Below are 27,842 nucleotides of genomic sequence, written 5' to 3' on the forward strand. Positions count from 1 at the left end.
TACAGAATGTTTTATAGCATAAGATATCGTAAGAGCAGATTACAACATATGATTAACTAAGTACCTTGTGACAAGTCACAACCATAGAGCATTAATACATAAGAGAAAGTACATGACATGGCAGACTAGAACCATGATCATAAGTTACTGGCACCAAACCCATAATCCACAATTCAACACAAGGGGGTAACATGACCAAAATCACAAACACAAACTGAAACTGGGATATCAAAAACATATAGACAGCATAGGATACATCTTAAGTCATGGATCAATCGTGTGCGAGGCTGATCTCTTAAGCAGTCTGGGGGTTGAAAGCATGTTCAGCTCCCGGAATGGTAGCGGGAACACCATCCTGGGTGGCTTTGTAGCCGCCATTCGAAGTGAAGGCTTTGTCGACCTGGTCGGAGAATCCGCGGGCACCGTAACCGTTTGCTTTGTGGACACCGTTAGTAGCACCATTGGTAACTCCATGTGTTCCTTTGACGGCAGCGGAGCCGTTCGTTGCCCCGACGGTGGTGGAACCGTTGGAAGTGTGAGCACCGGTAGCTGTTGCACTGCCGCTGGTCACGTTGTCATCGGCAATACGACCTTGGGAGGTGGTGTGTGGCTTGCGGGTGATATCAGCCGGGGCTGGAATGTTGGTAGACTCAGGTGCATCGCCGATAGTGAAGATGGGTGACTCCCAACGTTCGCCCCTCTCCGCAAGCTCCTTGTATTCAGTGGCCTTGCTGGAGATGCCACCAGGGAGCTGAATCTCGGGGAAGAGGGAATCGTGAAGTGTCGTTGCCGTCTGGACCTGGGTGTGAGAGGCGCGCTGGGCGATAGCCTGGGCCTTCTGCTTATTCTCTTCCATCTTAGCGCGCATGGCATCCAGGTAGCGGGAGTAGATGCTGGGTGCGTTTGCGGGATCCTCAATGGCGGCTTCCTTTGCGCGCTTGACCTCGCTGTGGATCTCATAGGCAAAAGCATCTCCCCTAGAGAACGCATCGCGAACCTGCTGCTCGAGGACCTTCTGCAGGACGGGGCGGACAGTGCGGAAAAGCAATGGCTTGAAGATCGTGAAGAGAGCCTTGTGCCTGGACTTCTTCAATTTGATGTCGAAGGAGTCGATCTTCACGGACACTTTGTCCAACTTCACGAAGTTTTGGCGGTCTTCCTTATGGGCATTGGAAGCTGTGATTTTGAAGCCAAAGCCATCTCCGCCCAAGAAGATATCCATAACTCCTTCATCTGTGATGGCAGGGAATCCCTGTTTCTTGTTGATGTAGTAACTGACATCTGGAAAGTTAGAGTTAGCATGAGTTTATAGTTGTGCAAGTCGAGTCAAACTTACCTCGCAAGTCGGCCTGAATTCCGGAAACAGAGATCATGATCTTATTGTCTCTCTTACTGCTGATCTTCTTCCGTCCCCAACGGAGGTAGTTGTCACTGCCGAACTCGACAACATTCGGCATCAAATTATCACTCTCGACGACAAGGTTTTCAACGACCTAAAAGAGGTTATAAGCTGAACCAGAGCTTACTTCGACAGGGGTAAACTTACCACATCAGCCATGGGGTCCGACACCTCAATTCGAGGGATAGGAACGTAGCGGACATTCTCAAAGATGCCAGGCAAAATGACATCCCGAAGATCCGTAAGAAGGTGTGGCTTGAAAGAGACGTTACCGCTTGAGTCTCGGCCGAGGTCGGTGAACAGCCTCTCAACTGCTTCTCCGAAGGCTTTGTTCTGAGGATCGTGGGCGAACTGCTCGCCAATAAACTTGACTTCGTCAAGAATGCGGTCTGTATGGTCCCTGTAGCGTTCGCGCAACAAGTATCGGCCGTGGTCGGACAGCTGATCATAATGGCGGTCCCAGTCCTCCTGCATAATGTAGCCTTGTTCCTGGAGAGATTTCCTGTTTCTATTAGCGAAGTCCTATGAAATAATCATCAGGCAGAGACATACCGGATGAACGTGTCCATGTTCTTGAACCATCCCTTGAGCTCAGGATCTCTGTCCGCATCCCGATAGATATTCTCTAGCGAGTCAAAGAGATCGTCCAAGGACGTGCTGTTGGCGAATCGCTCGATCAGGACCTGTGACAGAAATTCAGTAACTGGCGGAGTGCTTGCGTCTCAAAGGAACATACCCGTAGGCTCTTCTCCATTTTGCTGATCTTATCAGTGCCACGGGTGCCCCTAACAGTTCCAGCACCCTGTTGGGTTACATCCCTAGTAGTACTGCCATACTTCTCCGCGAGAGACAGCAAGGTTTCGATGGCCCGTTGGTCTAAACGAGACTCATTAGTTTGCCATTTCGTCACCGAGCTTGGTGTTCGTTTATTCAATCTGGGTAACTCACAGTCGGCACGGCCCTGGATCTCAATGATCATTTTCTTCAAGCGCCAGATAGCTTGCTCGCGGCGTTCCTTGGGCATCTTCCTCGACAGGTAGTTCTTTGTCTTTCCGGCGAGGTCACGGGCACGGGACTTCTGCTCTTCGGGGATGTTCTCGGAAAGCTTTTCCCTGGTCTTTTCAGCAGCTACGGCGGCGCCAGTACGACCATCAACTTCCACAGCAGAGTCCTGCCGCTGGTCACTAGTTGCAGCCTGGACTGCAGTGTCGGCGACTTCATTCGCTTGTTGCTCGGCCTTTCAATTGTCAATATTGCTTGTAATAATCCTCGCACGCAAAGACCAAAACTTACATTGGCCCTGTTCTTCCTGAAACGAGAAGTAAATTGCTCCTTGTGTTTGGCATAGTCAGGCTTCTCATGCCAGGTATTGTCCTCGGCAGGCTGGTCAACTTGTGCCAGTTGTTCCTCTGACGGCCGGACCTGGTTGGCGGCTTTCTGCGAAGCATCGCCAGCAATATCGCGGACAAGGATCCAGGCATCGTTCACTTTCACATGTCAATACCACAGCAGGTTCAAAGGTCTAGAGAATACGTACAGAGCTTCCTAAACTCTCCATTGGTGATCAGGAGGTTTCCAAGGGTCTTCAAGCCTTCCAGAGCCTCCCTACCATGCTGCTGGGCCGATTCCCTACTCCAAGGAACATCTGGCTTCTCTCCGACATGTTCACCAGTGAGGCTCTGGGCCTCCCAGATGAACTCTTGAATCAATTGACCGTCATTCTTGCTAAGAATGAGTCGCTTCGCCTGCTCAATTACATCGCGAACGTCTTCAAGAAGGGCTTGTCCTTCTTCAGACAACTCCTTTGATGGTGATGAGAGAGCTTTGGACTTGAGTGCGCTGTTTAGAGCAACGTCGCATTGCTTGTTCTGCAGCACGAGTCGTACGTTAGCCGTCGGGCTGATGCCGATGGGACCGTGCTATATCGTGGTGTCTTGGAACTCACCGATGGAAGTTTGCCATTCTTGAACGCTGTGAAACAGTGTCAGTGACTTGGTCGGGATGTGACTACCTCTTCTAGACATGAGGCGTTTTACCTTGGTATATCCCATATAGCTGCAGCTTCTGGTTGATATCCTACAGACGAGTGATTTGGGTTAGCATGGAACTTTCTTCCCCGGACAGAATGCGCCATCAACCCACTTTGTCCCTCTGTTTCGTATCGATCGGGCGATTGACCAGCCGGGAAGACATGATGTAGGCTTTGTTGTCTCCCGGTGCTCACGAGGTGGAGAGGAGTATTAGCAACGTAAGAAAGATTAATGATTAGATATGAAGGGACTGCAGGGAGACGTCAAACGTGTCACCGACACCGAAACAGTCAAGCCAAGTGTGAGTCGAGAGAAAAATAGATTACAAGGGAGAAACAGTACGTCACGTCGTCGCTGGGGGTATCACGGGGAATGAAGGACGCAAACGGATTAGGTTAGGGTTTGGGTGTTTTGACTGGAATGCAACACAATGGGAAATTTTCTACAACAAGCAGTGGATCGAGGGTGGGAATGGATTCTTATATATCAAGCTGGAAAAGCAGGTCGCAGGGGGGATTTCACAAGCAAGAAGAGTCCGTCAGGCGGAATTGTAACAATTGACGTCACGGTGTCGTGGCTGCTGGACTTCATTGGATTTTATTCAATTTTGATTGATTTAACAGGTACGGATTTGCTACCTTAAGAAAGCCACCTAAAACCCGTTCAATCCTTGGAAAAAGTTCTCGATGCCTGGTCCCTGAGGCCATCTCGGGTTCCCCCTTTGAGTGCTAAAGATGGATGAGGTCATCCAGTGATGACGAAGAACTGCAGGACGCAGGAGTCTCCTTTACACAGGACTAGTAGTAACCCCCCTTGCAAGATCAAGAAAAGAACGAAAAGATCGTCAAACCTTAACACACCACCTGTTGAGGTCGAGAAGCGATCGGCGCGATGAGGTTCGTCGTATGTACGATGCGGTAACGATGGAGTCAACGGGCGCCCTATCATGGACGTTGGGTCTCGAGCTAAAACTCGACATCAACCTAGAATCACGGACACTTCCATAAGGGCCAGTAAATACGGAGTACTCGTTCGTACGTAGCGGTATAAAACTAGACAGTATTCGGTGAGCTGTGCCTTCTCTCCACTCGGCACCGCAGCAACGCATCACAATGACGTCACCACCTGAAGCTCGATTTCAATTCATTTCATGCTCAAAGCTAAACATGGATTTCGATATAGTACTACTAGTAGTATGGGGTTGCCTGAGAACCCTGGGTTACACTATTGATGTTACCTAATTAGTCTTCTTCTTCTTCTTTCTTTTTTTTTTACAGTCAAGGTTAATCTGTATGCTAATTTTCATAGTCTACACCTAGAGCTACCTACTACACAACGCTACGGAGTACGTATAGAGCTTAATGTTCAGATGTGGACCCAGGCTTAGCGCCCTCTGCGCACCCAACATTAAGCCTCAACGGTGGGGGGGATTTGACACACGTACCAAAGACTAAGGAGAAATCAAATTTTTATAATTTAGATAGCCGCTTGAGCAAGCTCTGTCCAAAAATGGTCCACAGAGTTCTACTACAGCAGAGCTGCCGGAAGCTTTTAGCATAATATAGAAAAAGGTGCATCTTTTCATCTCTCCCATTAGATCTTCGATGTTCATGTTTTCTTTCGCTCGTCTGTTAGACATAGAAGAGGACACGGGACGGAAAGAGAAAAGAACAAATTTCAGTAACCGGCCAAGTGACCCAAGTCAAAACATTCCTATTTGATCTATTCTTTTTCTGATGGCGTAGCTCTCTCAACCTCAAACCATATCCATTGAACTGCAGCATGCATTCGTGGCCGATGCCCATGCTCACTAGGGTTACTGCATTGCGTGACTATCCGGTTAATAGCCCATCTGCCAGAAATATTCTGGTATTGAATGGATAGTTGGATTTGTACTATGACAGCGGCAGACTTTCCTTTTTTCCGTCGTAGACTCAGGAGCCAAAAGTCAACCCATATAGAGAAACTTGTAATGTCTACTGAAGGGGGTAAAAGAATTGGTCTGTTTGGTGCAGAGGACGCAACCTGTTCGTACGTTCCAGAGTCTTAGCCCTGGATTCATTCCTCAAATGAGGGGTCAAATATACCCTTGAGTCTAGGAGATGGTCCTAGCACTTGCTCCATAAATCTAGGTACGCCATTCCACTTACCAAGAAAGTATGATTCATATGTAGTATATACTGCAGAAAAAATGGTAGATAGCAATGAACAAAGGGAAACTCTAGGCCTAAAGTTACCAAAAGCATATCGTACGGTTCTTTGCGATGAAGGGTTTCCTCTATTCATGGCAACTACCCCTGCGAAGAAGTTATGTCGAATAGTAAGGCAAGCGCTGGAAATGTACGCAATGAACCAAAGCGACATTATGTTAAGCCAGTACTCTAATGCAAAGCTCCATGACTTTGGAGTGGAGTACATTGATTTGGTCCTGTGGTAGGGTTGTTTGAGACCGCGCACCTGAGCCCTGTACAGAAGAGTAGGTATGGGGTTTATTGATTGACTGGGAATACGAGAGCTCCGATACTCCCACACATACAAGAAGTATAGCTAAAGCAAAAAAGGGTTGGGGCGCAGGAAGTGAGGGAGTAACAGGGGAAGACTATACGCTTTGCAGACCCTTGATACTACCACATACTGTAACAGCTGACTCCCTGATTCATAAATTCCCTACAGAAGCCCCTGAAACGCATGTGATAGTTCACTCACGAGGATCGGCTGAATTTCACCTGCTGCATCGCACTCATTCCGCACCATACAGTGACTAAGTTGCTTTGTAAAAATGGACAAGGATGAAAGAAGAGGATAAGGATCAACATGTCAATCAAGGCTTAAAAGTTGGGCCCAAACAGTGAGACTGTCAGGGACTTAGGGCTTTCACGGTAGGCGAAGAGCTCCACACGACAGCTCGAAGGGAGGAAATCATGATTGCGTGACCTTGCCACCAAAACTAGGAAGCAATATTGAGCAACCAACAAAGAGAAAGAATAGGAAAAGGAAAATTTTTGGACGGTCCTTCAAGGGGCATTAGGGTTATAATGCCCTAGAGTCAGGTCAGAATACATAGTCCCTGCACCAGGTAGAATCGCACATGGGCCAGCCATGTAGGCACCAGGTCCCGGGAGGTAAGCAACGGGTGTATCCATCAGTTGTTTCCAAACAGATGCTGAGTCCAGTTGAAAACCTTCGAGAAGGTTGTTGAGTTCCCACTTCACCGCGCCAAATTGTAGCAGCTTCTGGATGTGATCTAGGCATTCAATGGCACGACCATGGCAGTTGACAGTATTACAGGCCTCCAACATGGGCGGTTTTGTAATGTCGTGGAATACAGAGGGAAGAACGGGCACTGAGGGGCTCAGGACGAGTTCGAAATTTTGCTGTAGGATGTCCACAAGTCGCCGGCTAACCTGATATATTCGTTGGATATCGAGAGAGGTCATTAAAGGCAACCAGTGTTGTGTCTCCAGGATGTGATGAAGTTCGGCGGCGTACTGTATGCAACGATCGAAAAGTAATACTTTTCCGTAATCACATAATCTGGAGTAATCCTGCGTGGGTGAAAGTATGATAATTGTGGTATATAGCAGCTCTGACCTGTAGAGTATTGGGAAATAGTTCGGCACGTTCGTAGGTGCATTATCGAACCATTCCCGAGCTCTTGAGCATAGTGCCCATGTCGACTCTAAAGACAAGCCATCTATATTGAAATATTTTGTCTGATAAGCCGAGGATAAGATCTCCCTAATTTCGACTATTTTCCACGCAGGCTTCGAACTGTGTAAGAAGATATGACTCTTTCCTGTCATCGCAGACCCAGATGTGGATGGCAGGGCGACATTCATAGACTCATCCGATAATGAGAAAGTTCTCTCTAAAGCAGTGCTCACACTCCTTCACATAAAAGTTAGCCATTTGAAGATCTTTCAGGACAGTGAAGAACAAACCTGTCCATGCAGTAAACACAGTGGAACACGCGCCGACGCATATCCAATTGTTCATCGGCCGGCAGAACCTCCGAAGGGGGGTCCTGGTGTAAACCTAAATCCACCGAGGCCCTGGCGGCCATTCCTACGAGATACCACACGCGAAAATGTTTAGGATCAAGGAGGGAGTACTGGGCAAGCAGTAGTATGGCCTGAATGCCCACAATAGATCCAGGGCGAAGAACATCCTCGGCGAACGGCAAAGCCCCCGAAATCAAAGATAAAGCTCTCTGATGACTACTATCCCCGCTCTGGTGAGATATAGATGCAGAAGCGATTGCTAGCACCAAACGAAGAAACCAATGGTCAATCGGCTTGGCAAAACGACCTCCAGCCTGATAAACAGTATCCACAGAAGTCCAGAAAGTTGTCTCGCTGAAGAAAGGCATTTGAGTGAACAAACTATCAAAGTAATGTTGCAGAAGTGGTGTAATCTCATGGCGTGCCGGCAGTGACTGTGAATGTAATTTCGGGATAGGCTCAGCGAGAGAAAGTGATAGGAGTAGATTTGCAAACGAAGTATCAGATTGAATTCCATGAAAGTCTCTGGAGGTGGCGTTCACAGATCTAGTTATATTGTCAGCGAATACATTTACCGGGGATCCGAGCCACAGACAGAAAGCCAAAATCTCCAACTAGGTCGTCGATGTCAGATATCTCTTTTCGGTGAGCCTGCCCAACGGTGCCTGCAGACGACATCGATGTTATTGAGCTCTCCCGGACGAAGCCGGTTCCATCAACGGATAATGACTCTTTATGGCAACGAAGGTCAGCGATTTTCCTTTCGAGTCTTTCGCAGTAGCCTTCCAGAGAAGCAACATAACTCCTCTCTTTTCCTCTAGCGAACTCATCACTCGCGCCGGAACAAGTACTCGCCTTCCCTACTCGCTCACATGCGGAGCAGGCAGGCAGCTTCCCATCGCATTTAATTTTGGCCGTCCGACATCTTGAACATGCGGCCACTGGCCGGCTGACTTTGAGCAGTGGCTTATCCAGAAAAGAAGCACTAGACGTCATATTGGTACATATTATCTAAACATCGGTTAGTCATAATTTAAGACAAGAGCAAGTCGATCTCATTATGTGCACGCTTTGGCCATGGCGTGGGGCACGGCTCGCGATTACAACGTACGGTTGGAAGATAATTTTACCTACATATATCAAAAGCTAAGGATGTCGCAAACAGAGAACGAAGCATAGCACGGGGGGGTATATCAAAAGTTATCCTTCATAAATAGATCAGCATAACCGAATCTGCCATCTGAAGACATCAGTCAAAACGGCCGAAACAAAGGGGTATAGAGAATGTAGACTAGGCATAGCCGCCTATCTGATGGGGAGGGGGGCGCACTGACACGGTCAATCAAATTAGCACGTCAGGTTAGCTCTTAAGTTTTAGATTTTCAAGTCAAATGCTTCTTAAGGTTAATGGTGCATGCTGAGAGAGAAGGGGGGGGTCCAGAGGATCAATTGGAGGGGAGCCTCAGGCGCATCAGTAAGGCGGGTATTTTGTGGCTAACTGAAAGTAATGTAAGGAGCAGTCACGTATCTTCAACGGTAAGATAACAGTAAGAGGGTACAGTAGTCAAGAGGCAATCAGGCGATTACAATTATCATTGGCAGGAAGTTCTCAGATCCTTTTCCCCCTCCAATTTTCACCCCACCTTTACTCTGGTGTGCCCCCCACCGGGGCCAAGCATCGAACATCCACTTCTCAGCTTCATTCAACATGCCTCCCCCTACCAAACATACTCCCGATTTCTCAAAGGAAAACTATGCAGGTACTACACTCTACAAGATTTTAGACTCATGGTCTTGTGCACATTCTACCTCTTCTCTAGTTTACTCACAGATATTGGTAAAATCGTAAATCGAGAGCTGTTGTAATGATGATTCGACAATCAAATGTGTAACCATTACGGGCAATTATGATATTGTAACGGATACCGAGTTTGCCGTCCAGATATGAAAAGAATATATCAACCTACTAGCTTCATGTTTTGTTGATCTGACTGAATGTGTTCGCTGCCAATAAGACAAAGTTGCTACTGTAAGCATTCCTCGTGACCAAATGTCCCTCCCTTTTTTCTTTTCTTTTTTCTCTCTCTCTCTTTTTTGCCTTATTCCTTACTGGTCATTCTCGCGTTCCGTAGTCCGTCATTCATTCATTTTAGCGCGTTTGTCGATCCGAGCGGGACTGGACCGAGGTTTCGCCTCTCAGTCCACTACCTCCTAGCCTCCTGTTACCTGCATGGGGCTTTTTTGGATGCTAAACTGAATGGACTCGACAGATCGGAACGAGAACTAGCCATAGAAACGACTCCAGAACCTTCGGTTCTTCCAAATCTCCCATGCTCTTCTGGTGACACTGTCGCAGATGCCCCCTCGCAGCTAGGCCACGTTGGAACGATTCCTGAATATGTCGAAAGCCTTGTTATCCCCGACCTTTTGCCATTGTTTCACAAACCTTCGCACTTCGGGATTGGTCTGAATTGCCTTGTTGCGTGCACAGACTTGATCTCATGTGATCGCATGGAATGTTGGCTTCGATCGTCACTACTCAATAGCAAGCAACCTCTGGTCAGCCGAGTTGGGGACTGTTCGGCCCGTTACCAACCATGGCGACACAGTTAAACCCATCCTATACAAAGCCACAGTTCACAAATCCTTGGAGGAGTCCCTCATCGAAGACGCCTGGTCAATCAGACGAAATACCTGATGGTCGCATTGCACACACATTGACTGCCTGTACTAGATGCCGACAAGTATGTTTTAATCGGGTTCTCTCCTTCTTATTTCTAAGGTAGGGACAGTCAGACTGAGACCAGCGCAGCGCAAATCTAGGTGTGATCCCGGGATACCAAGGTGCTCCCCCTGTGAGCGCAGCAATGCAAAATGCGTGTACTTCGACTCCGCCCGAAAGTGTACCATACCAAGGACGTACATCGTTTCGCTACGTGAGAAAGCCCGTACGTTGGAAAGGGAGCTGGAAGAGGCCGAGAAAGAATTCCAGCATGCAGCCGATGCAGAATTAATGGTTCGGGGAGCTGGTCGCATTCGGTTCAAGGAAAATGACGAGTCAAGATTTCTAGGACCGTCGAGTGGCATCGCGATTACTCGCTTAGTTATGGAGATGGCCAAACAGAATACAGACTCAAAGAGCATCAAGGATGTTGTGCCCGAATTAACGGCACACGAAATAAAGCAAGCGTTTGAGCAGGAAAGCTCTAAGCCAACATCGAAAGTTTACCCCATCATTAGCTCAAACCCGCAGCCGAGCCTCCCAGCGAAGTATGTCACTTACAGACTTGTTGATGTGTTTGTGGTCAAAGGTATGTCATTGCCCATCAAATTTTCTTTTGCCCTTTCCTGCTTATCTCCATTTCCAAAGTGTTTGTTTGCACGCTGACATCTCGCTAGCGCAAGCGATGCTCCCAACATTGCACGAGCCCACGTTCCGCCAGGAGGTCGAAGATGTTTTCAACGGATCTAACGATCCGTGCAAAAATTTCCAACTACGAATGGTGATTGCCATTAGTATGCAAAAGATGAGTACTGCTTATGCAGGATTAGCCGACAGCTATTACCTTGCCGCGCTACCCTTTCTAGAAGCCTCTCTGAGGCGGATGGACCTGAGGGCTTTGCAGTGTCTGGTTTTGATTGCCCAATATTCTTTGTTAACCCCGACAAGGACCGCCGCGTATTGGGTCGTTGGAATAGCCGTCAAATTATGTCAAGATCTGGGACTTACTGACGAAGCTACAATCACCAAGTCGCCCAGTGGAGAACTGTTGAATCCCTTGGAAATAGACATGCGAAGGCGACTCTTCTGGATCGTCACCTCCATGGAATTTGGACTATCCCATAGTCTTGGACGGCCCAGTTGCTATTCTGTCAGCCACGATCATATGGGTGTCAAATTTTTCGAACTCATAGATGACAAATTCATTACCCCAGACGGAATCCTTCCAGGAGGGAAACCAATACTACCTAAGTGTATCGCAATACACTTTTTCAAGATGCGACTACTACAGCTGGAGATAAGACGCACTCTCTACCTCAATAAGCGCGATACTCCTGTTGATGATCAAGATCCATGGTTCCAGCAAATGCTCAATAAACTTGATTATTGGGTGGCCTCTTGTCCGAAAAACGACGGAGGAAGTGGCTTGAGTGAGAAGTGGTAAGGACACCACCCTGAGAATTGCTTTTTTTTTTTGGATCGTTTGCTTACCATATTACAGGTTTCATGGCAGGCGGAATACAATGATCGTTTTCATGTTTCGCCCCTCCCCTCAGGTACCGGAGCCTTCTGTCAGCGCTGCGCAGAAATGCTACGAGGCGTCGGTCTTCAATGTGGCAATGCAACGAGAGCAGATTGCGACTAAATCGGTCGACTTGACTTGGATCTTCACTCAATCCCTTTTTATGGCGTTGAACACCATACTTTGGTCCCTGTCATATCCTGAAATTCGAAGGGAGCATCCCGTAGATGAAGTCAAGGGCCACCTTGATATAGCGTTAGAGGCCATCGTGCTTGCTGCAGAGAGATGGCCCGGCGTTGCATCGGCATTACTTCTATATAAGAGCCTTGTCGCGGCATGTCTCAAAGCATACAACACTCATGAATCATTCGTCGTCCAATCTCCGTCCAATCATACAACACCGGCATCGTCGCAGGAAGTTGCGACGCCGCCATCCATTTCAAGTCCTGCAAGTACCACAATGTCATTCCCTTCTCAGAACATCCGGGGTATGAATGCCTCAATTCCTGACAGTTTGTCTTCGGGCACATTGTCAAGAGGGCACTCTGCAGATCCGACGTTCCCATTCTCAACCACCTCGCCTCCTTCGGAACCGATGAAACTGGCCCCGTATCCGCTGTGGGACTCTCAAGTGCAGACCCAACGGCTTACTTCCTCAAGCATAACGCCAACCCCATATACCACCTCATCGTTCAACCCAACGACTGTCGCTTGCTCTGATGGACAGTTCGACCCAACCACGCCCTACAATCAGTTTCCCTCTGTTGTTCCCGGTTTGCAAGGCTGGGATCCTGATTTTACGCTTGCCTCTACAACAGCAAGCCACCTTGCGTATGTTGAAGCGACTGTTGATCCTATGAATTGGATGGACTCTATTGGAAATCAATACTCGCAATATTTCAATGGGGCATACCCTATTCCATCGTGGCGTGAGCGGACGCTCAGTCAACATGACCAGATTGAGCTCATGGCGAAGTTGGAAGAGAATATTCCTGATGTGTCAGCCCAACTTGTGCGGGAGTCTGCAACGTTTTACCAGTCCTAGTAGGTTTGGGGGAATTGACAACCAAGTCACAATATGTTTGCTATTGCGAGAGTCGCCGCGGTTCTTCCCGTGCAGCGGCCTTTGTTTTGATACATGAATGTAGATATACCCATGGGCGATTATTCAAAAAAGGGCTTACGAGGTACGGTAGCCTGGTGTTTGGTGCTAGTTTGGCTTTGATTTAGTCTCACAGGTGATATACAGTTAAGATATGGAGGAATTAAAGTCTACAGAACTACTTTTTGACATTGTTCCCTAGACCTCGAGTATGTTCAATATTTCCTCAGTATGGGTTGAAGCTATCATGGTATACTCAGGCCGGAATATTTCATTGTAATAGCACGATGGAATACGAATAGAGGAGGCGAAGTGGTAAAAGGTGGATCACCAGCGGTAAGCAGTGGCTGGGGTTTCAGGAGGCTGTAACGGCCTGCGTTTTGTAGTACGGGAAATACCCGTTTTCTCTCTTTTTTTTTTTAATATATTTCTTGTCCTTCTGAAATAGATATCAGGTGTTGAAGAAGATTGAAAGCGAAAATTGACAAGGTGAATGGCATCAACGGTGCCATTGAAACAATCCTGGAACATTGTACAGAGTAGCGACAAGGAAATGCTAATTGGATGCAAGTCGCCGCTAACTTCCTTAGCGGTTGATAGTAAAATCCAATTGAATCCAGCAAAGATTGAAAGATCGAAATCGTATTGACGGGTATCGTAAGTTACAAGCCTTGAAAAAGGGCTCGGTCACGTGCACTTCCGGTCTCTTGCCGTCATCCAACATCTCAAAGCCGTCCGTTTCTCTTCCAGTGCGGACCAAAGGGCCATCGCTCACTCCACCATCGCCGAGTTTCGCCTTCCACTCTTTTATATTGCTCATCGAAACGCTTGCTTGACAACATTCTGGTAGCGCTCAGAATCGGATCATTGGAATGTGTGCATATTAGACGGCTGTGGAACGTCTTGCTCGCCCGCCTGAGCGAACCTCGACCGGCGTGATTTCAGCCCCCCCTCATAGCCTAGATCTGCTTTGATCTGCCCTTGGGTTGAGAGTCTGTGATATAGACCTCCTCTCGAGGCTGCAGGACTCAGAGCTGCTCAGGCTCTGATCAATCTCCTTCCTCCGAACCTTCACTCGGGACCCCATGTCCGATCGCGCCTCCTCGGCGTCATTCCGGTTAGGGCCTCCTTCGCCATCATCTCCCGCCACTGGGTCTTTAAAAGCGAACCACCCTTCTTATATCTCAACCGAACACACCCCACAAACCCCGACATCTCCTCCGTTGATGTCGGTAAGCGCTCAGAACTATGCCTCCAATTTCGCATCCTCGCAAACGTCACCTGGCCAGGCAACGTCACAACCTGCAAACCTCTCCTCGCCACCTTCTTCCGTGCCGATGTCTACCCAAGCCTCACAGCAACCCACAGTAGGTACAACGAATTCGTTCCCGACACCGGCTAGCAGTGTGAACGGTCACTTCACGGGGGCAACGCCTGTTGATGATAGCGAACAGACAGAGAAATCATTCGGGCCGGAAATGGGGGCGACATCCACCACAGATCTGAATGCGCCCATGCAACAGACAGAATACAGACGGACAGACCATGATCGGCAGTCGGAAGGGCCAAGTGCGCAAACCGGAATCCGCGATTTTGGAAACACAAGCGGCCAGGATATGCTGAACCATGGCGATGCCATGGATATCGACAAGGGAACGGCGGATCTATCTAACTATGAATCAAGCTTAGAATCTCTGCAAAAAGAGTTTACGTCGGCCTTCCATCTTTGCAAAAGCTGTAAGAGCTCCCCAATACCAATCCTTGGTGCGGCTGTTGCCGTTTTCATAATGCACTCTGGTCCATCATTTCTTGGATTGAGATATGTTAACACTGTGCTATGAAATCTACAGCCCATATTGCGACTGGTCCGGACCCGTCGTATGATCTTGTTTCCTTGTACGGGCTTGGTCCGGTTGCGAAATCGGTTGCAAGGATGGATCCGGTAACTGGGGAGAAAATCAACAGACTAAGAAAGTCCTACGAAGGCAAGCTGAAAGGCCTAGGCTTAGCTGGGAGAAACAAACCTGTGAAGCAGGAACCCGGTATGGCCGGTGGGCTGAGATACATGACGATGTGGCCGGAAGAAGAGTGGCAAAACCAGAAGGTGTTCGGGAAAGAGATCAAGGTTGCTGATATGGATTCAGCGTTGTATAACCTTCAGATGAGAGCCATGAAAATGGAGCCGGGCACAGTTACGAACAACGATTATTGGGAAGATATTCTTGGCCATGAAAAGCAGTCGAAACATGCTGGAAGTGGGGATGGTAGCAAGAAGGCTGCGACACCTTCCAATGGCGCACGAGTGCCCAGTCAGGCAAATGGAACACCCACTGCAGCTGAGCCGGAGCGGGCTCGGCCCAGTCGGGGACGCAAGAGGCATTACGATGACAATAGCTTTGTTGGCTACGGCGAAGGCTACGCAGACGACGATGATGATGGCGCATTTTATTCCAATAGCGAAGGAATTAGCAAGAAGAAACGGAAGAAGGTATAGTCTGTGATCCTAGAATGTTTTGCCTTGACTAACGCTGGATCGTAGGATCATGTGTCGAAAATATCAACTCCTCTGCCCGAAAGAGGTGGAAGTTACGGGGTCGGTATGTATGGCATAGGGGCTAGGTAACCGATGAAAATTTTGGCGAACCAAAAGCAAGTTGCGCTTTGCCCTGCTTTTCCTCTATCTCTCTTTTTTTTTTTTTCTTTTTTTCCCTTTTCCAATTTCCTTGCCTTTGCTTTCCCCCTTGATCCACATCTCTACGTGCATAGGTTTCAGGCCCAAAAATGAGGACTAGGCTTTGGATCTACTGGTATGCTTTGGTAGATCCGGTCATGACAGAGTCCTCACCGATCTATTATTCTCCGTACATTTTTGCATCATGGTGCTGGATATACCCGGCTTTATCAATTGGGCGGCGTTTAGGGGAGCAATAATCGTTCGGAACAGGTTTGTCTTTCGTATCCCTTGGAAGGCAAAAGATTTACAGCTTAATGTTCATGTTTAAATGCGTTTGCTTGTTCACTATTTGATCTGATTTAGTTGGATTTCGCCTTGTTTCATTCTCGTCGTCTGCGATGGATTGGATTTTTTTTCGATTTTGTCCATCAGTCACTTTCAAGATGACATGGTTTGATATTCACTTCGTGGGTGACAGGGAGTCCGACTGTATTTCTTTCGCCTATTTACTTCTTCGGACAGTGAATGTTTATTAGCAGTACAGGAAAGAGGCATCAAGGATGCCGTGATATACTACTAGATGGGTAGGAATGATACCTATGATACAGAATAAAATGTAGCTTACAAACGAAGTTCTTCAGTACCGCTGAATAGATTTGGTCCTACGAGGCATTCTATCAAAGAATTTCTAAACCCTTAAAGAGCCCATCCGTTGTACTGCCGTCAAGCGTCCCCATTGGAGTTCTTCTCTTCGCGCAAATTGCGCTCATCTCGACTCTCACTTGCCGGATCAAAATAAGCTGACCGGTCCGGCACAGTCAGTTCATCTGTATATCTCTAATAAATGATGTATTTCGGGTACTCACGCTTCTCACCGAAGACGGTTGTGCGAATTCCTCGTCTGTTCCCTTTATACCTTCCGGGGATCACTCGGTGAACGGTACACCTATAGCCAGCAACATAAGCATCCATCATAAACTGGGGGAATGGACAACATAGGAATGTAATACCGATTATCCCACATCGCAACACTACCAACAGCCCACTTCCAACGCACGTAGTGATCATCAGCGGAATGGATATGATGCGATAGGAAATCCAGAAGCTTGTCTAGACAGCATATCACGTCAGTACTGAATGGTCATCGAGCCAGCCGGCACTGTTCATACACAAGAACTAAAATACTAACCTGACTCGAGTTTCTTGAGTTCTGCAAAGCCGGTTACGAACCCCGTGTTCACGTTCAGGGCTTTCAGTCCGGTGACTGGGTGTGTTCGAACGGCGGGATGGTGGGTGTCGATGGGTGGTCTGTTTGGACCGACGCCCCAGAGGTCAAGGATTGTGTCATCTATTTGGTATTAGTATGAACATAGTTTTCGCTTGTTGTATAGAGGCATGGGGGGCGGACATTGGAGTCTAGAGGTGTGTACTGCGTGGAGGCCATCGAGGAATTTCTTGTAAGCGTCGCTGAGAGCGTCGTATAGGCCGTACTGGGAGACCTGATGATATTCTGGGTTAGATGGGGGGATATTGGGCTTAGGTTGAAGGTGTGAATGGAGTATACCCAAGCAGTGTCGCCTCCGACGTCTGGATGCTCTTCCATTCTCAGTAGGGAATATGATGGCGCTAGTTGAGGTAAATATTCGACATTATATTTAGTGAGTGTGCAATACATACGGTTAATTTCAAACGACGTATCTGCGTGGAACTCGCCACTCGGCTTTGAGAAGTTACAGCTGGAATAACTGGTGCATATATATGGAATGGTGGTCTTACCCATGGGGTGTAATTGGCAATCTCGCGATGATCCTCACGGCTACCGTGGATATTCACGAACTATATGATTTCGTCAGTAGAGAAAGAGCAGCCATGTATCGAGGAGTATCTAACTTTTTGGTCCTGTATCGCTGTTAGCCCTAGTTGGAATCCCGCAATCTAGATACTATCTTCGCACTCACCTTCTGGGCAGGATGCTTATCGAGAATTCCTATAAGTACAAGTCAGTATTGAGACCTTCCCTACTGGAACCCTGGATACGCTACTCACCGTAATGCTGAAATAACTCAACTTGCTTTTCCGTCGTTAAGTCCTGATCCCTAAAAAACACCACACCCCTCTCGGTCACCAAAAGAGCCAATTCATCCAGCTGCTGCTCATTCAGCTGAGACAGTTGCACATTCTCAAGAAGGGTGCCGACTGACTCAGTCAGGTCTACGGGCTTGGCCACAGAAAATAGAGCTTTCTTTTCAGGGTCGGCGAAGAGTGCTCGGTCTTTTGATGGGTTGAACGGTTCCCGAATGGAGTCTGGAGGGACATGGTGCTTGATTTTGGGGTTGAAGTTGGGGTGGAGGGTGATGGGGAAACCTGAATCAGGGGATATGTGCTTGCGCGCTTCGAGATGGGCCATTCTGAGATCGGAAGTTGATGTCCCTGCAGGTTGTTTTGGGTGTGGAGCACTAGGGGTTGCAGTAGGCGCTTTATACGTCTTATAAAATGGGTCTACTTCTACTTGACGGCAAAGACGGATGGATGACAAGCAGCATTACTAAATGTGCTCTCAAACACCATTCGCTTTATCATTCGAGATATGGCCGGGCCAATGATGCTATATGGGTAGCAATATCAACATGCAATGACACAATTGACCGAGGCCACTAGTTGCATCAATGGCCTGGATGGCGTCAATGCTGCCAGCCATGACATGAGCCCTAATAACCATTGGGTAGTAGACGTAGTTTCGGCACAGAAACACGCTACGAAAAACAAACTTGAACCCAGAATTGTTAGTGCAATCCGACATTTATTTCCCAGATTGGAAATGCCTTCAGACTAGAGGATCGATGGCAATGATACCATAAGTCCCTGGGATCGCTCTATCGGCACCCCATTCAACCCCCGCAATTGGAGAGGGGTTGTCGCGACTCATGTCATATCTAGACTTCCATATTCTTCCTATATAGTTGCTAAATACATCCTGGTCCTCGGCTTCTCTTATGCGAAGCCCTAACTTACCTAACTTGGTTAAACCTACCTAACCTTCAGAAAGTACCAAGATGGGTGAATCAAAGACGCTCGCCCATGATTCAACCCAAGAGTTTTCTGGGGATGAAACCACTGTCCTTGGAGGTCATGATGGACTATGGATTCAATTCCTGACATGGGCACGATGGTATCCAAGAGACATGAATCATTTAGAAAAGCGACTGGTACTGAAATTGGACGTTCTGATTCTGACATTCGGCTGCCTTTCGTTCTTCACGAAATACCTTGACCAGCAGGCCATTACAAATGCTTACGTATCGTAGGTTAGCTCCATTGCAATGTCCTCAAGCAAATTCAACAGAGACTAACAGTAATACACAGAGGAATGAAAGAAGACATTGGACTCGTCGGTAATGAACTCAATTACATTACAGCCGCATTCTGGGCAGCATATTGTGCATCCATGATCCCTGCATGCTATTTTCTGACCAGAAGTCGAATCAATATCATTCTACCTACGTTAGAAGCCGGGTGGGGCCTGTTCACATTTGGATGTGCCTGGGCACAGAATCCGGGCACTATCTACGCGATGCGGGTTCTCATCGGCATCTGCGAATCATGCTCCTTTACCGGCGTGATATATGTCATTGGATCGTGGTATAAGCCTGAAGAAATCGGTCGTCGAGTGTCGCTATTCTTCATCGCATCACCTCTGGGGACAATGTTCGCTGGTTATCTTCAGGCGGCCGCGTATACCAATCTGAACAATACGCATGGGTTGGCCGGATGGAGGTATTCCTCTATCAGCTACTTGTACAACAATGAATATCAAGCTAATAGGCTTCGTAGGTGGCTTTTCATCGTCTGCACCATCATCACAATACCCATATGTATCCTGTACGTCCGGACTCACCACCTCCGATACAGGGACAATACTAACTGGACACAGTGGCTATATAGCATTCCTAGACGTCCCGCATCGTGCGAAACCCAGGTTCCTAACTCATAAAGAGCACGAACTCGCCAATTCCCGCCTCGTAGGCCTCACAGCTCCAAGCCAACTGAAAGTCTCCCGTGACATTTTTAAGCGTGTGCTCGGTCGTTGGCACTGGTACGTCTTCGTTGCGCAGTGGATCCTCATTGACCAGAACTTTCTGGCTTCGTCCACACCATTCAGTTTGTACCTCAAAGCAAAACCGGACCTCTATTCTGTCACAAGAATCAATACCCTGCCGACAATTGCAACGGCTGTTTCTATTGTAGCTGCCTTGATCGCGGGGACCGCGGCGGACAAGAAGAGGAATTTCTGGCTTCCTTCTATCATCACTACAATTCCAGTTCTATTGGGTCTTGTTTTACTTGTAGTTTGGAAAGTGGGTGAGGCTGGACGACTGGCGGGCTTTATTCTTACCGGAGCTGAGGGTGGTGAGTACCAAAACTCTCTTGCATAAACACATTCATCCTTTTATCTTCATCCACCACCGCCACTGAGAGATTATTCTAATGAAGCTTATCCGCTAGCAATGAGCCCTCTCACAATGAGCTGGGCAACCGTAACGATGGCTAACGACGCCGAAGAGCGTGCAATTGTGACGGCCAGTATGAACGCTATCGGCCAAGCCATGTCCGCTTGGACACAACTATTACAGTACCCAGCAGTGGAAGCCCCGAACTTCAGGGGAGGGTTTATCTCGAATCTGGCAACAACCGTGGCGCAGTTGGCGGTTGTTGCGATTATGTTGTTGCTCACTCGTTGGGATGCCCGAAGGAAGAAAGTGTTGAATCTATCGGCAATATAGTTATGAAGATGGCTGGGGTGTCGTATACAATGTTGGAACTGGAATAAATTCTAGAACTTTCTGTTAAAAGTTATTTTAGAGCCATTGATGTTAGTTGATCGACTTGCCATAAGGCAGAATCTTATTGTACTGAATGGTTCTGATCTCTTCAGGTTCTCGTCCGGTCGGTAGATTTATAGTGGAGAAGGGCATTATGTTCGGCCAATTGTTAAGCTCGATGCCATTGAAAGGGCGCGGAATTATGTTACTGTGGCCTTGCCAAAGGATATTGCTGTCTAGTATAAGTCTATAACACCTTCTCGTTTCTTGTCGATATTTCTCCCTTGTCTTTAGATATTATCTTTCTTTGTCTATAGTTTATTCCTCACGTTTGGTCTTGTTGTCCTAATAAAGAAGACCATGACTGGTACTCACCCCACGCAGCGGAAGCCATGGATCGAGACGCCGTTGATAGAGTCTGCGACGTTGTCAAAGGCAGCAGATGGTAAGTATATTTACTCTATTGATCTAATACCTTTTATACATCGTTGTTAATGTCTATATAGTAGAGTCTTTCTGAAACTAGAACTGCTTCAACCTTCAGGGTCCTTCAAGTCGAGGTAGGACCATCTGAAACTTCCACAAGAACTATCAAGAAGCACAGAAGTAACTCATATTCATTGCAGAGGTATCGGAAATCTGATTCGCAGCGCTCTCCTGGATCCTGCAAACAAAGACAAGGAGCTTCACTTCTACAGTTCTTCGGGCGGAAATGCAGGGCTAGCCGCCGTCATCGCAGCCCGAGATCTGGGCTGCCACTGCACAGTCGTCGTACCACATAGCACCAAGCCTCTCATGATTAGCAAGCTGCGCGCTGCTGGAGCTACAGATGTGATCCAGCATGGGTCAAGCTGGTTCGAGGCCGACACTTATCTACGGCAAACCTTCATCGAAAAGGAGGCAGACGAGAAAGACGCTGACGCGGCTGAGCAACGGAACATCTATGTGCCCCCATTTGATCATCCAGATGTCTGGAAAGGTGCGGGGACAATGGTTTCGGAAATTGCTACCCAGTTACCGCCCAGAGACACTCCTGCAGGCTATGCTTTCCCCGCTGATGCCATTGTATGTAGCGTTGGTGGCGGAGGTCTCTTTAATGGGATTGTGGAAGGACTTGGGGATTACATGCGATCTCATCCGACACCAGACTTGATAGCTGGTACAACGTCAAAGAATGTCTGTGTGTTGGCTGCTGAGACAAATGGAGCAGATTCTCTGGCGCTCTCGCTGCGGAGCGGAAGTCTGCAGTCGCTTCCGGCGATCTCCTCCCTGGCGACTTCTTTGGGTGCGCTTCGTGTGGCTCCTCAGACTTTGAAGAATGCTCAGTCACCACCAGCCGGTGTTGACGTTGTCAGTGTTGTTGGATCCGACGCTGAGGCTGCGAAGGGAATCATTCACTTGGCTGATGAGCTTCGGTTGCAGGTGGAGCTGGCATGCGGGATCAGTGTTGAAATAGCGGCAGGGCCAAGGTTGAGGGAAGCTGTTCCAGATCTTACTCCGGACAGTCGGGTGGTTGTGGTTGTTTGTGGAGGAAGCAATATCACCGCGGAGATGATTGCTGAATATCGGCAGAGATTGCAGAATGGATGGAAATAGACATTATCGCATCTTCTTTCTTCTTCTTCGGCATATTGCGCAACACGAAATTGCAGTACCCATGGTATTCAAATATATGATAGCATAGCGATATATTCAATTTGTCTCTGGCGTTGGATGCATGTGCCTCATACTGCTATCTCGTGACTTGTACTTTCTCTTCCTTTTGCTACCAACACCAATGCCTTTTGTGCTTCAAACAACTATTAACATGTGCAGAAGTCTTTTATTATACCCAATATCAAGACTCCTCAAGGATTGTAGACTTATGTTCTGCAATGCACTTGCCTTCAACAAGCTACCAAGGGCATTGTCGCATGTCCTTGGTGCGAGATCTGACACACTTCTCTATCTCTCTAGCTTCATGCAAAGATTCACTCTCGATGAAGTGAAGGTCAAACTTATCGTGGCCCCGACAACACAAGCTATCTTTAATAACAAACATATCAAGGCTCAATCTCAACAGATTTCCAGTGTTTCATCATAACACTCCTCCTTGACGATATATTGTTGCTGAAGACTCATATCTGTGCTTGCTGTTTTCAATCTCTTAGCTTCCATACTATCTCTCATTAGTCACTCACTTTTGACACTATCTACTATAACTTCTTTGTCACTTCTTTCTTCTACTCCTCTATCTAGTGTCCATGCGCTACCCTACATTGGAAAAATGGATGACCAGGTCATCAATTTAGCTCAGCTTCATTACATAGCTGAGCAGCAGGCTCGGCACTCATGTGTATGGGAGGGTCAGGAACATTGCAAGTCTTGCGCCATACTTTGTTATAGCAAGGGAGATATTCTAATACTATCTGTGCTAGCACACCAGTACCCTAACTTCAAGGAGTCATGGGCGTTAGTAACACCGAGACTTCGCCAAGAGTACACCGAGCGAGTCCAGATACTTGCCTCAATGTCTACGCCGATGGAAGCACAAGCCGACTATGAGAGCAGTTTGAAAACTCTCTATGAAACATGCTTTGCAAGCATGACCCAGCTTGAGGCTGAGATGACTTCGTCCATACCCAGTGAGTACCACATCTGCTTGGCAAATGTTGAGCGCTAATAGTTATAAGTATCCACATTCAAAGCCCAACTCGGTCACCTCGGTACAGAGGTGTTAGCCGAGTCGTGCCAGGGGGCCGACGATGAAGATGGTGAAGACGGTGACGATGACGATGCCACATACTCTAACGATGAGGATGTGGAAATGACCGAAAGAGATATCTCTCCGACCCATGACCCAAGAGAAACCGAAGACCCCATGATACCTGCCCTGGAATCTGCTGTCGACGCAGGAGTACTAGCGTTAGAGAATCTCCAGCGCGTCCTCAATAAGTCTGATGTCTGGTTGGGTGACACTAATTGGAAAGATGACATTGAATTGGCACTTTCCTTTTCTCAGACGGAAAAAGTGATCATCGGGGTTGTTGGTAGCACTGGTGTCGGAAAATCGTCTCTCATCAATGCCATCGCCGATGAGGAAAACATACTCGCAACAAACTGCATGCGGGCCTCCACTGCAGTGGCAACGGAGCTGTCATACAACGATGGAGAGTTCCGGTACAAAGCACGCATTGAATTCATCCAACGCAGCGAGTGGGAACACGAACTACGCATCCTTTTCAAAGAGCTCTGCGACAGCTTGAGGGATGTCACCCGAGAGAACATTCCAAAGGATTCTAATGCCGGTGTTGCACTTGACAAGATCAAAGCTGTGTACCCCTCACTGGAGATGGAAAACATCACCAACACATCAGTTGAGAAGCTCTTGGAGGATCAGAAAGTCTTGAGTCTGCTTGGTAGTACCTTAATCTTTGAAGAGGACAAGGCCCGAGTCTTCTCTCGGAAACTGAAGTCTTACATCGATAGCAAGGGCAAAAGGCGCAACTCGAAGAACCCTTCACAGAAGGGCAGTGATATAGGGCTCTGGCCGCTTATTCGCGTGGTTCAAATTTATGTAAAAGCAAAGGCGCTGTCTACCGGAGCTGTTCTTGTCGACTTGCCTGGTGTCTTTGACTCTAATGCTGCGCGCGTGGCGGTTGCAGAAGACTATATGAAACGTTGCTCAGCTCATTGGGTTGTCTCGCCCATTAATCGAGCTGTGGATGACAAAGTTGCCCATGACCTTCTAGGGCAGAACTTCAAGATGCAGATGCATATGGATTGTGCTTTCAATAACATCACCTTCATATGTACCAAGACAGACGATATCTCTGTGAGTGAAGTACAGGACTCTCTAAGACTGGCACTGCCGTCAGTGAAGAGGCGAGAACAACAAAACAAACTATGTGCTCAGTTAGAAGTCGAGGTGAATGAGCTTGAAAAGAGGAAAGAATGTATTCTGGACGATATTGGCTCTATTTCTGACGAGATCGAGGAGCTTGAAGCTAGGCTGTCCAGTGAAGAGTCCCATTTGAGCCAATCTGACAATATGCCCAACAAAGAAAAGATGTCCAGTGAGGTTGAGATGAGCGGGACAACCGACTCTAACAAGAATGATATGGCAACGGCTCCTGTTGATGTCTCCGCCACTGAAGTGCAAAAGTCGAGTCGCGCTGGAACTGAAGACAGGATGAGGCAGCATCAGGCTCTTAAAGCCGAGAGGAAACAACTTGAACAACAGCGACGCCAACTCAACCAACAGATCAAAATCAAAAAAGCAGAATCTAAGCGACTCACGGAAGAAACCGAGAATATGAAAACAGACATTATCCGGGAATGCATCAACGCCAGAAATATCTACTCAAAGGAGGAGATCAAAAAGGACTTTGCGTGCGGCATCCACGAGTTAGATCAAGAGTTTGGAGAGGATGAAGATCAGACAGCGATTGCTAGCTTAAATTTGCCAGCTAGAGACTATGAAAAACTGGCGAACGAACTTCCTGTGTTCTGCGTGTCCACAAAGGCATACCAAAAGCTTTGTGGTAGACTTCGGAAGGAAGTCCATGTGACTGGTTTTACAAAGCTGGAGGATACTGAAATACCCCAGTTACAGCGCCATTGCATAAACTTGACCGGAAAAGCAAGGGAAGCATCGGCATTGCGATTTTTAGCTCAACTGAAAAAGCTGTTCCAATCGATGTCATTATGGTCGCTGGCAACTAGTCCGGCACATATCATGTCGGACGAGAAGATACAAGAATTGGAAACCGGATTCAACTTGGCCGTGGATAACTTAAGAAAGGTATGCTTCTTATCTAGGCATTCGGAAATTTTTGCTTAATCCGTTAGGCTATGGAAAAGCAGGTTTGCGAGCACTCTGATGCACTTCTTCAAACATTTGAAGTGAACATCATCAATCGACTTGGTATGTGACTCCGTCAATGCACTTTGCTCTCGTCTGACAGATACAAATAATGTAGACCGAGCAGTAAAACATGCCTGCGGGGAAATTCCTCGCATAATCTCTGAGTGGAATGCACCCCGTAACGAAGGAGGTCTTGCGTTCAATACGTACCGAGCCATTTGTCGTCGTCAAGGAGTATTCAAGGAAAGAGACTGGAACCAAGAACTGTATGCAAAGCGGCACCGTGTCTTTGTTATTCTGGACAATACTCACATTACAACAGAGCCAATCCATTGTTAGACAAGATTGTCGGCGGTTGGACAAGAACATTCTGCGTGAAAGTTCCTCTACATCTCAATGAGTTTGCTGTCGGCATGGAAGGCAGCCTGCAAGACTTTCACAGCAGAGCAATGGCCCTCGCTGATAGAGGCGCCCCCACCAACAGGAATACTGAAATGCCGGAAGTGATGCTAAGCACCTATTGTAAAACTCTAGGGTATGAGCTCAAGCCGCTGGAAGCATCAATAAAGTCAGAGCAAAAGGAATTGAACAGGATATTTGCCAAGACGATTGAGGCAGAGCTACAGCAGGCGTATCAAGAGTGTGCGGATCAGTCTGGTAAGTTTTCAGTTATTATTCTTTATCTGTGGGATAAGGAAGGGAAGGAGCATGAGACTTCTTAACTCCATTCCCCATCTTGACCGGAATTCTCCAAACGGGTGATACATCTCATAGAATCTTCTGACACAGCGTACATAGGCCGGTATTCCTTGGTCCGCATGAGAGACATAATGACTCGCCAGGCGGCAGACAATTGTTCCTCTGTGCTTGGAATCAGTGCCGAGCGAGCACTACAGAACATAATGGATCTGCTGAACATGACACGAGAAAAGCTAGGACATCTGGTAGAATCGACCGTGAACCACGTGTCGCGCGACTACCGCACGGCTATCATCGAACCTCAGATCCGGAAGTTCTCTGCTGACCAGATAACCCTCAAAAATGAGGTAACCAAGATCATACAGAGCACAGAGGCAAAGATACATCTAGATCAACTTCTGGGGCTTAACAATGAACCAAATGGTCAGACAGTCCTAGTACCACCTGCTGCACCCGAAGTCTTGGTAAAAAGCGAAGAGGAACCAGAAGTGAAATACGAGGAGGAGATTCCCATTCAGGTAGAAGACCTATGGGGTCTGTACCCAGAGCTTGCGCTTGTTTATAACGACTTATTCAAGCCGGAGGCAGAGCGCGAGTAAAAACCAAAGGGGCTGTCATCATCTATGGGACACGAACTACAATGGACGACGATGACGAGCATTTCACCTGATATTTCAGGGGTAATGGATGGTGCATGCAGTCGTGAGGACGACGGTTTTATTTCCAGACCTTTCGATGCGAACTTTGGATGATCTGATAATTCGTGTTTCTCGGGATTTTCGAACATTAATGGCAGATGGTTGAAGCTTAGTCCCATGTCTCTGGAAGACACGGGATGAGGTGCGCAATTGGATTGATGGTGTTGTTATTTTTGGATCTTTCCATGCTGAACGTGAACGACTTGATTTCTCAGTTTCGTGGATGGCTCTTGGTTGTTGTTAGCAGCTTTGGAACTTATCGTCTCTGACGTGAATAGGGTTTATTCTGGAAATGAACCTTCCATTTCATCTTCTATTGCATCAATCTTCTGGCGTAATTACTGGCCATGTGCCTGTAACAGCAAAATAGCAAACTTCCAATCCTACCCATAATGAGAAAGAAACATGCTACGAAATGAACCACGTATAATAAATCATCAACATATCCATTGATCTCATCAGCTACCCGATAATGGCTAAGCCACTGGTATTTCGCAAATAAATCCCAACATAAACATAGCAGCATCGCAGACCACACGCAAATGAGTAAATAGTATCAATAGGTAGCAAGCATAAGACCCAAGAGTATATAACGCCAGAATGTAGCCACTAAGATGTTCCACTGTTTGTCTTCACCCACTTCAACACATCCTTGCATACAGAGAGCAGGGAGTGATCTTTGGGAAAGCGGAAGCGAAAAAAAAAGGGAAGTAAAAAAGTCACAAATAAAACATGCGTCCCATCTATGCTAGGTTGGGAAGGAATAAAAAAAATGGGGTGAAACTGGAAAGAAGATAAGAGGTAGATAAAGAAGCAAAGCAGCAAGTCTATAGCATCGTGCTTAACAATCCGAAATCATGCATGCACCGGGGGGAATATCGAAGACCGCTTATAGATGAGACGGCGTAAGATGGATTGATCGACGCAAGGTAGGAAAAGAGTAAAGGGTGGAGAACGAGATGATTGCCCTGGCACTGATAAATGCAACCACGGACGAGACTTGTCGGTCGTTTATTAGAGATTCCTTTTTTCAAATTTGACCTTCTGTTTCCTCTTCAAGATTTATATGTTCCGTTATCCCTGTGGTGTTGAATATGTGCAGTCCATGGGGCTGCTGTGGATTAGAAGGGGAATCCGCCCGGGAATCCGCCGCGGGACTGCTGGCCGCCACCGAAGGGGTTTCCGCCGGCTTGAGCGAAACCACCGCCACCGCCGCCGTTCATCATGTTAAAGAGGATGTTGGGGTCGATGTTGATATGGGTGCCGCCCATGCCACCCATACCACCCATGCCGCCCATTCCACCCATACCGCCCATGCCACCCATGCCG

The 27,842-nt window shown here is 47.5% G+C and overlaps 7 protein-coding genes across 7 annotated transcripts; 4 read left to right on the plus strand and 3 right to left on the minus strand.

Moving 5' to 3' along the window:
• Positions 1-295: 295 nt before the first annotated feature.
• Positions 296-3,592, minus strand: ANOM_001056 (uncharacterized protein; the record flags this gene model as incomplete). Its single annotated transcript, XM_015546313.1, has 11 exons — positions 296-1,281; positions 1,337-1,493; positions 1,547-1,901; positions 1,952-2,082; positions 2,136-2,275; positions 2,348-2,636; positions 2,693-2,886; positions 2,937-3,267; positions 3,345-3,370; positions 3,436-3,475; positions 3,542-3,592. 11 exons carry the CDS (start codon positions 3,590-3,592, stop codon positions 296-298), a joined length of 2,700 nt encoding a protein of 899 aa, XP_015411359.1.
• A 2,851-nt stretch (positions 3,593-6,443) lies between these two features.
• Positions 6,444-8,441, minus strand: ANOM_001057 (Zn(II)2Cys6 transcription factor; the record flags this gene model as incomplete). The annotated part of the gene is made up of 3 exons (XM_015546314.1): positions 8,026-8,441; positions 7,371-7,976; positions 6,444-7,317 (listed from the first exon to the last, which is right to left on the minus strand). The coding sequence occupies exons 1-3, from the start codon at positions 8,424-8,426 to the stop codon at positions 6,444-6,446; spliced, it is 1,881 nt and encodes a 626-aa protein (XP_015411358.1). The 5' UTR covers positions 8,427-8,441.
• A 1,586-nt stretch (positions 8,442-10,027) lies between these two features.
• ANOM_001058 (putative C6 transcription factor) lies at positions 10,028-12,719 on the plus strand (the record flags this gene model as incomplete). The annotated part of the gene is made up of 4 exons (XM_015546315.1): positions 10,028-10,174; positions 10,243-10,741; positions 10,830-11,592; positions 11,654-12,719. The coding sequence occupies 4 exons, from the start codon at positions 10,028-10,030 to the stop codon at positions 12,717-12,719; spliced, it is 2,475 nt and encodes an 824-aa protein (XP_015411357.1).
• Positions 12,720-13,861: 1,142 nt separating this feature from the next.
• On the plus strand, positions 13,862-15,399 carry ANOM_001059 (uncharacterized protein; the record flags this gene model as incomplete). Its single annotated transcript, XM_015546316.1, has 3 exons — positions 13,862-14,513; positions 14,627-15,264; positions 15,316-15,399. 3 exons carry the CDS (start codon positions 13,862-13,864, stop codon positions 15,397-15,399), a joined length of 1,374 nt encoding a protein of 457 aa, XP_015411356.1.
• A 774-nt stretch (positions 15,400-16,173) lies between these two features.
• Positions 16,174-17,857, minus strand: ANOM_001060 (TauD/TfdA dioxygenase family protein; the record flags this gene model as incomplete). The annotated part of the gene is made up of 10 exons (XM_015546317.1): positions 16,174-16,250; positions 16,317-16,396; positions 16,461-16,560; positions 16,640-16,798; positions 16,859-16,949; positions 17,015-17,076; positions 17,128-17,170; positions 17,227-17,286; positions 17,409-17,437; positions 17,497-17,857. The coding sequence occupies 10 exons, from the start codon at positions 17,855-17,857 to the stop codon at positions 16,174-16,176; spliced, it is 1,062 nt and encodes a 353-aa protein (XP_015411334.1).
• Positions 17,858-18,503: 646 nt separating this feature from the next.
• On the plus strand, positions 18,504-21,866 carry ANOM_001061 (uncharacterized protein; the record flags this gene model as incomplete). The annotated part of the gene is made up of 9 exons (XM_015546318.1): positions 18,504-18,751; positions 18,814-19,224; positions 19,282-19,329; positions 19,382-19,857; positions 19,942-20,170; positions 20,384-20,394; positions 20,655-20,715; positions 20,777-20,830; positions 20,897-21,866. The coding sequence occupies 9 exons, from the start codon at positions 18,504-18,506 to the stop codon at positions 21,864-21,866; spliced, it is 2,508 nt and encodes an 835-aa protein (XP_015411335.1).
• A 913-nt stretch (positions 21,867-22,779) lies between these two features.
• Positions 22,780-26,414, plus strand: ANOM_001062 (uncharacterized protein; the record flags this gene model as incomplete). The annotated part of the gene is made up of 6 exons (XM_015546319.1): positions 22,780-22,894; positions 22,943-25,053; positions 25,101-25,176; positions 25,232-25,382; positions 25,439-25,773; positions 25,915-26,414. The coding sequence occupies 6 exons, from the start codon at positions 22,780-22,782 to the stop codon at positions 26,412-26,414; spliced, it is 3,288 nt and encodes a 1,095-aa protein (XP_015411333.1).
• Between the last annotated feature and the right edge of the window lie 1,428 nt (positions 26,415-27,842).

This window comes from Aspergillus nomiae, assembly GCF_001204775.2.
Source record: "Aspergillus nomiae NRRL 13137 chromosome Unknown contig00014, whole genome shotgun sequence".
Taxonomy (NCBI): Eukaryota; Fungi; Ascomycota; class Eurotiomycetes; order Eurotiales; family Aspergillaceae; genus Aspergillus; species Aspergillus nomiae.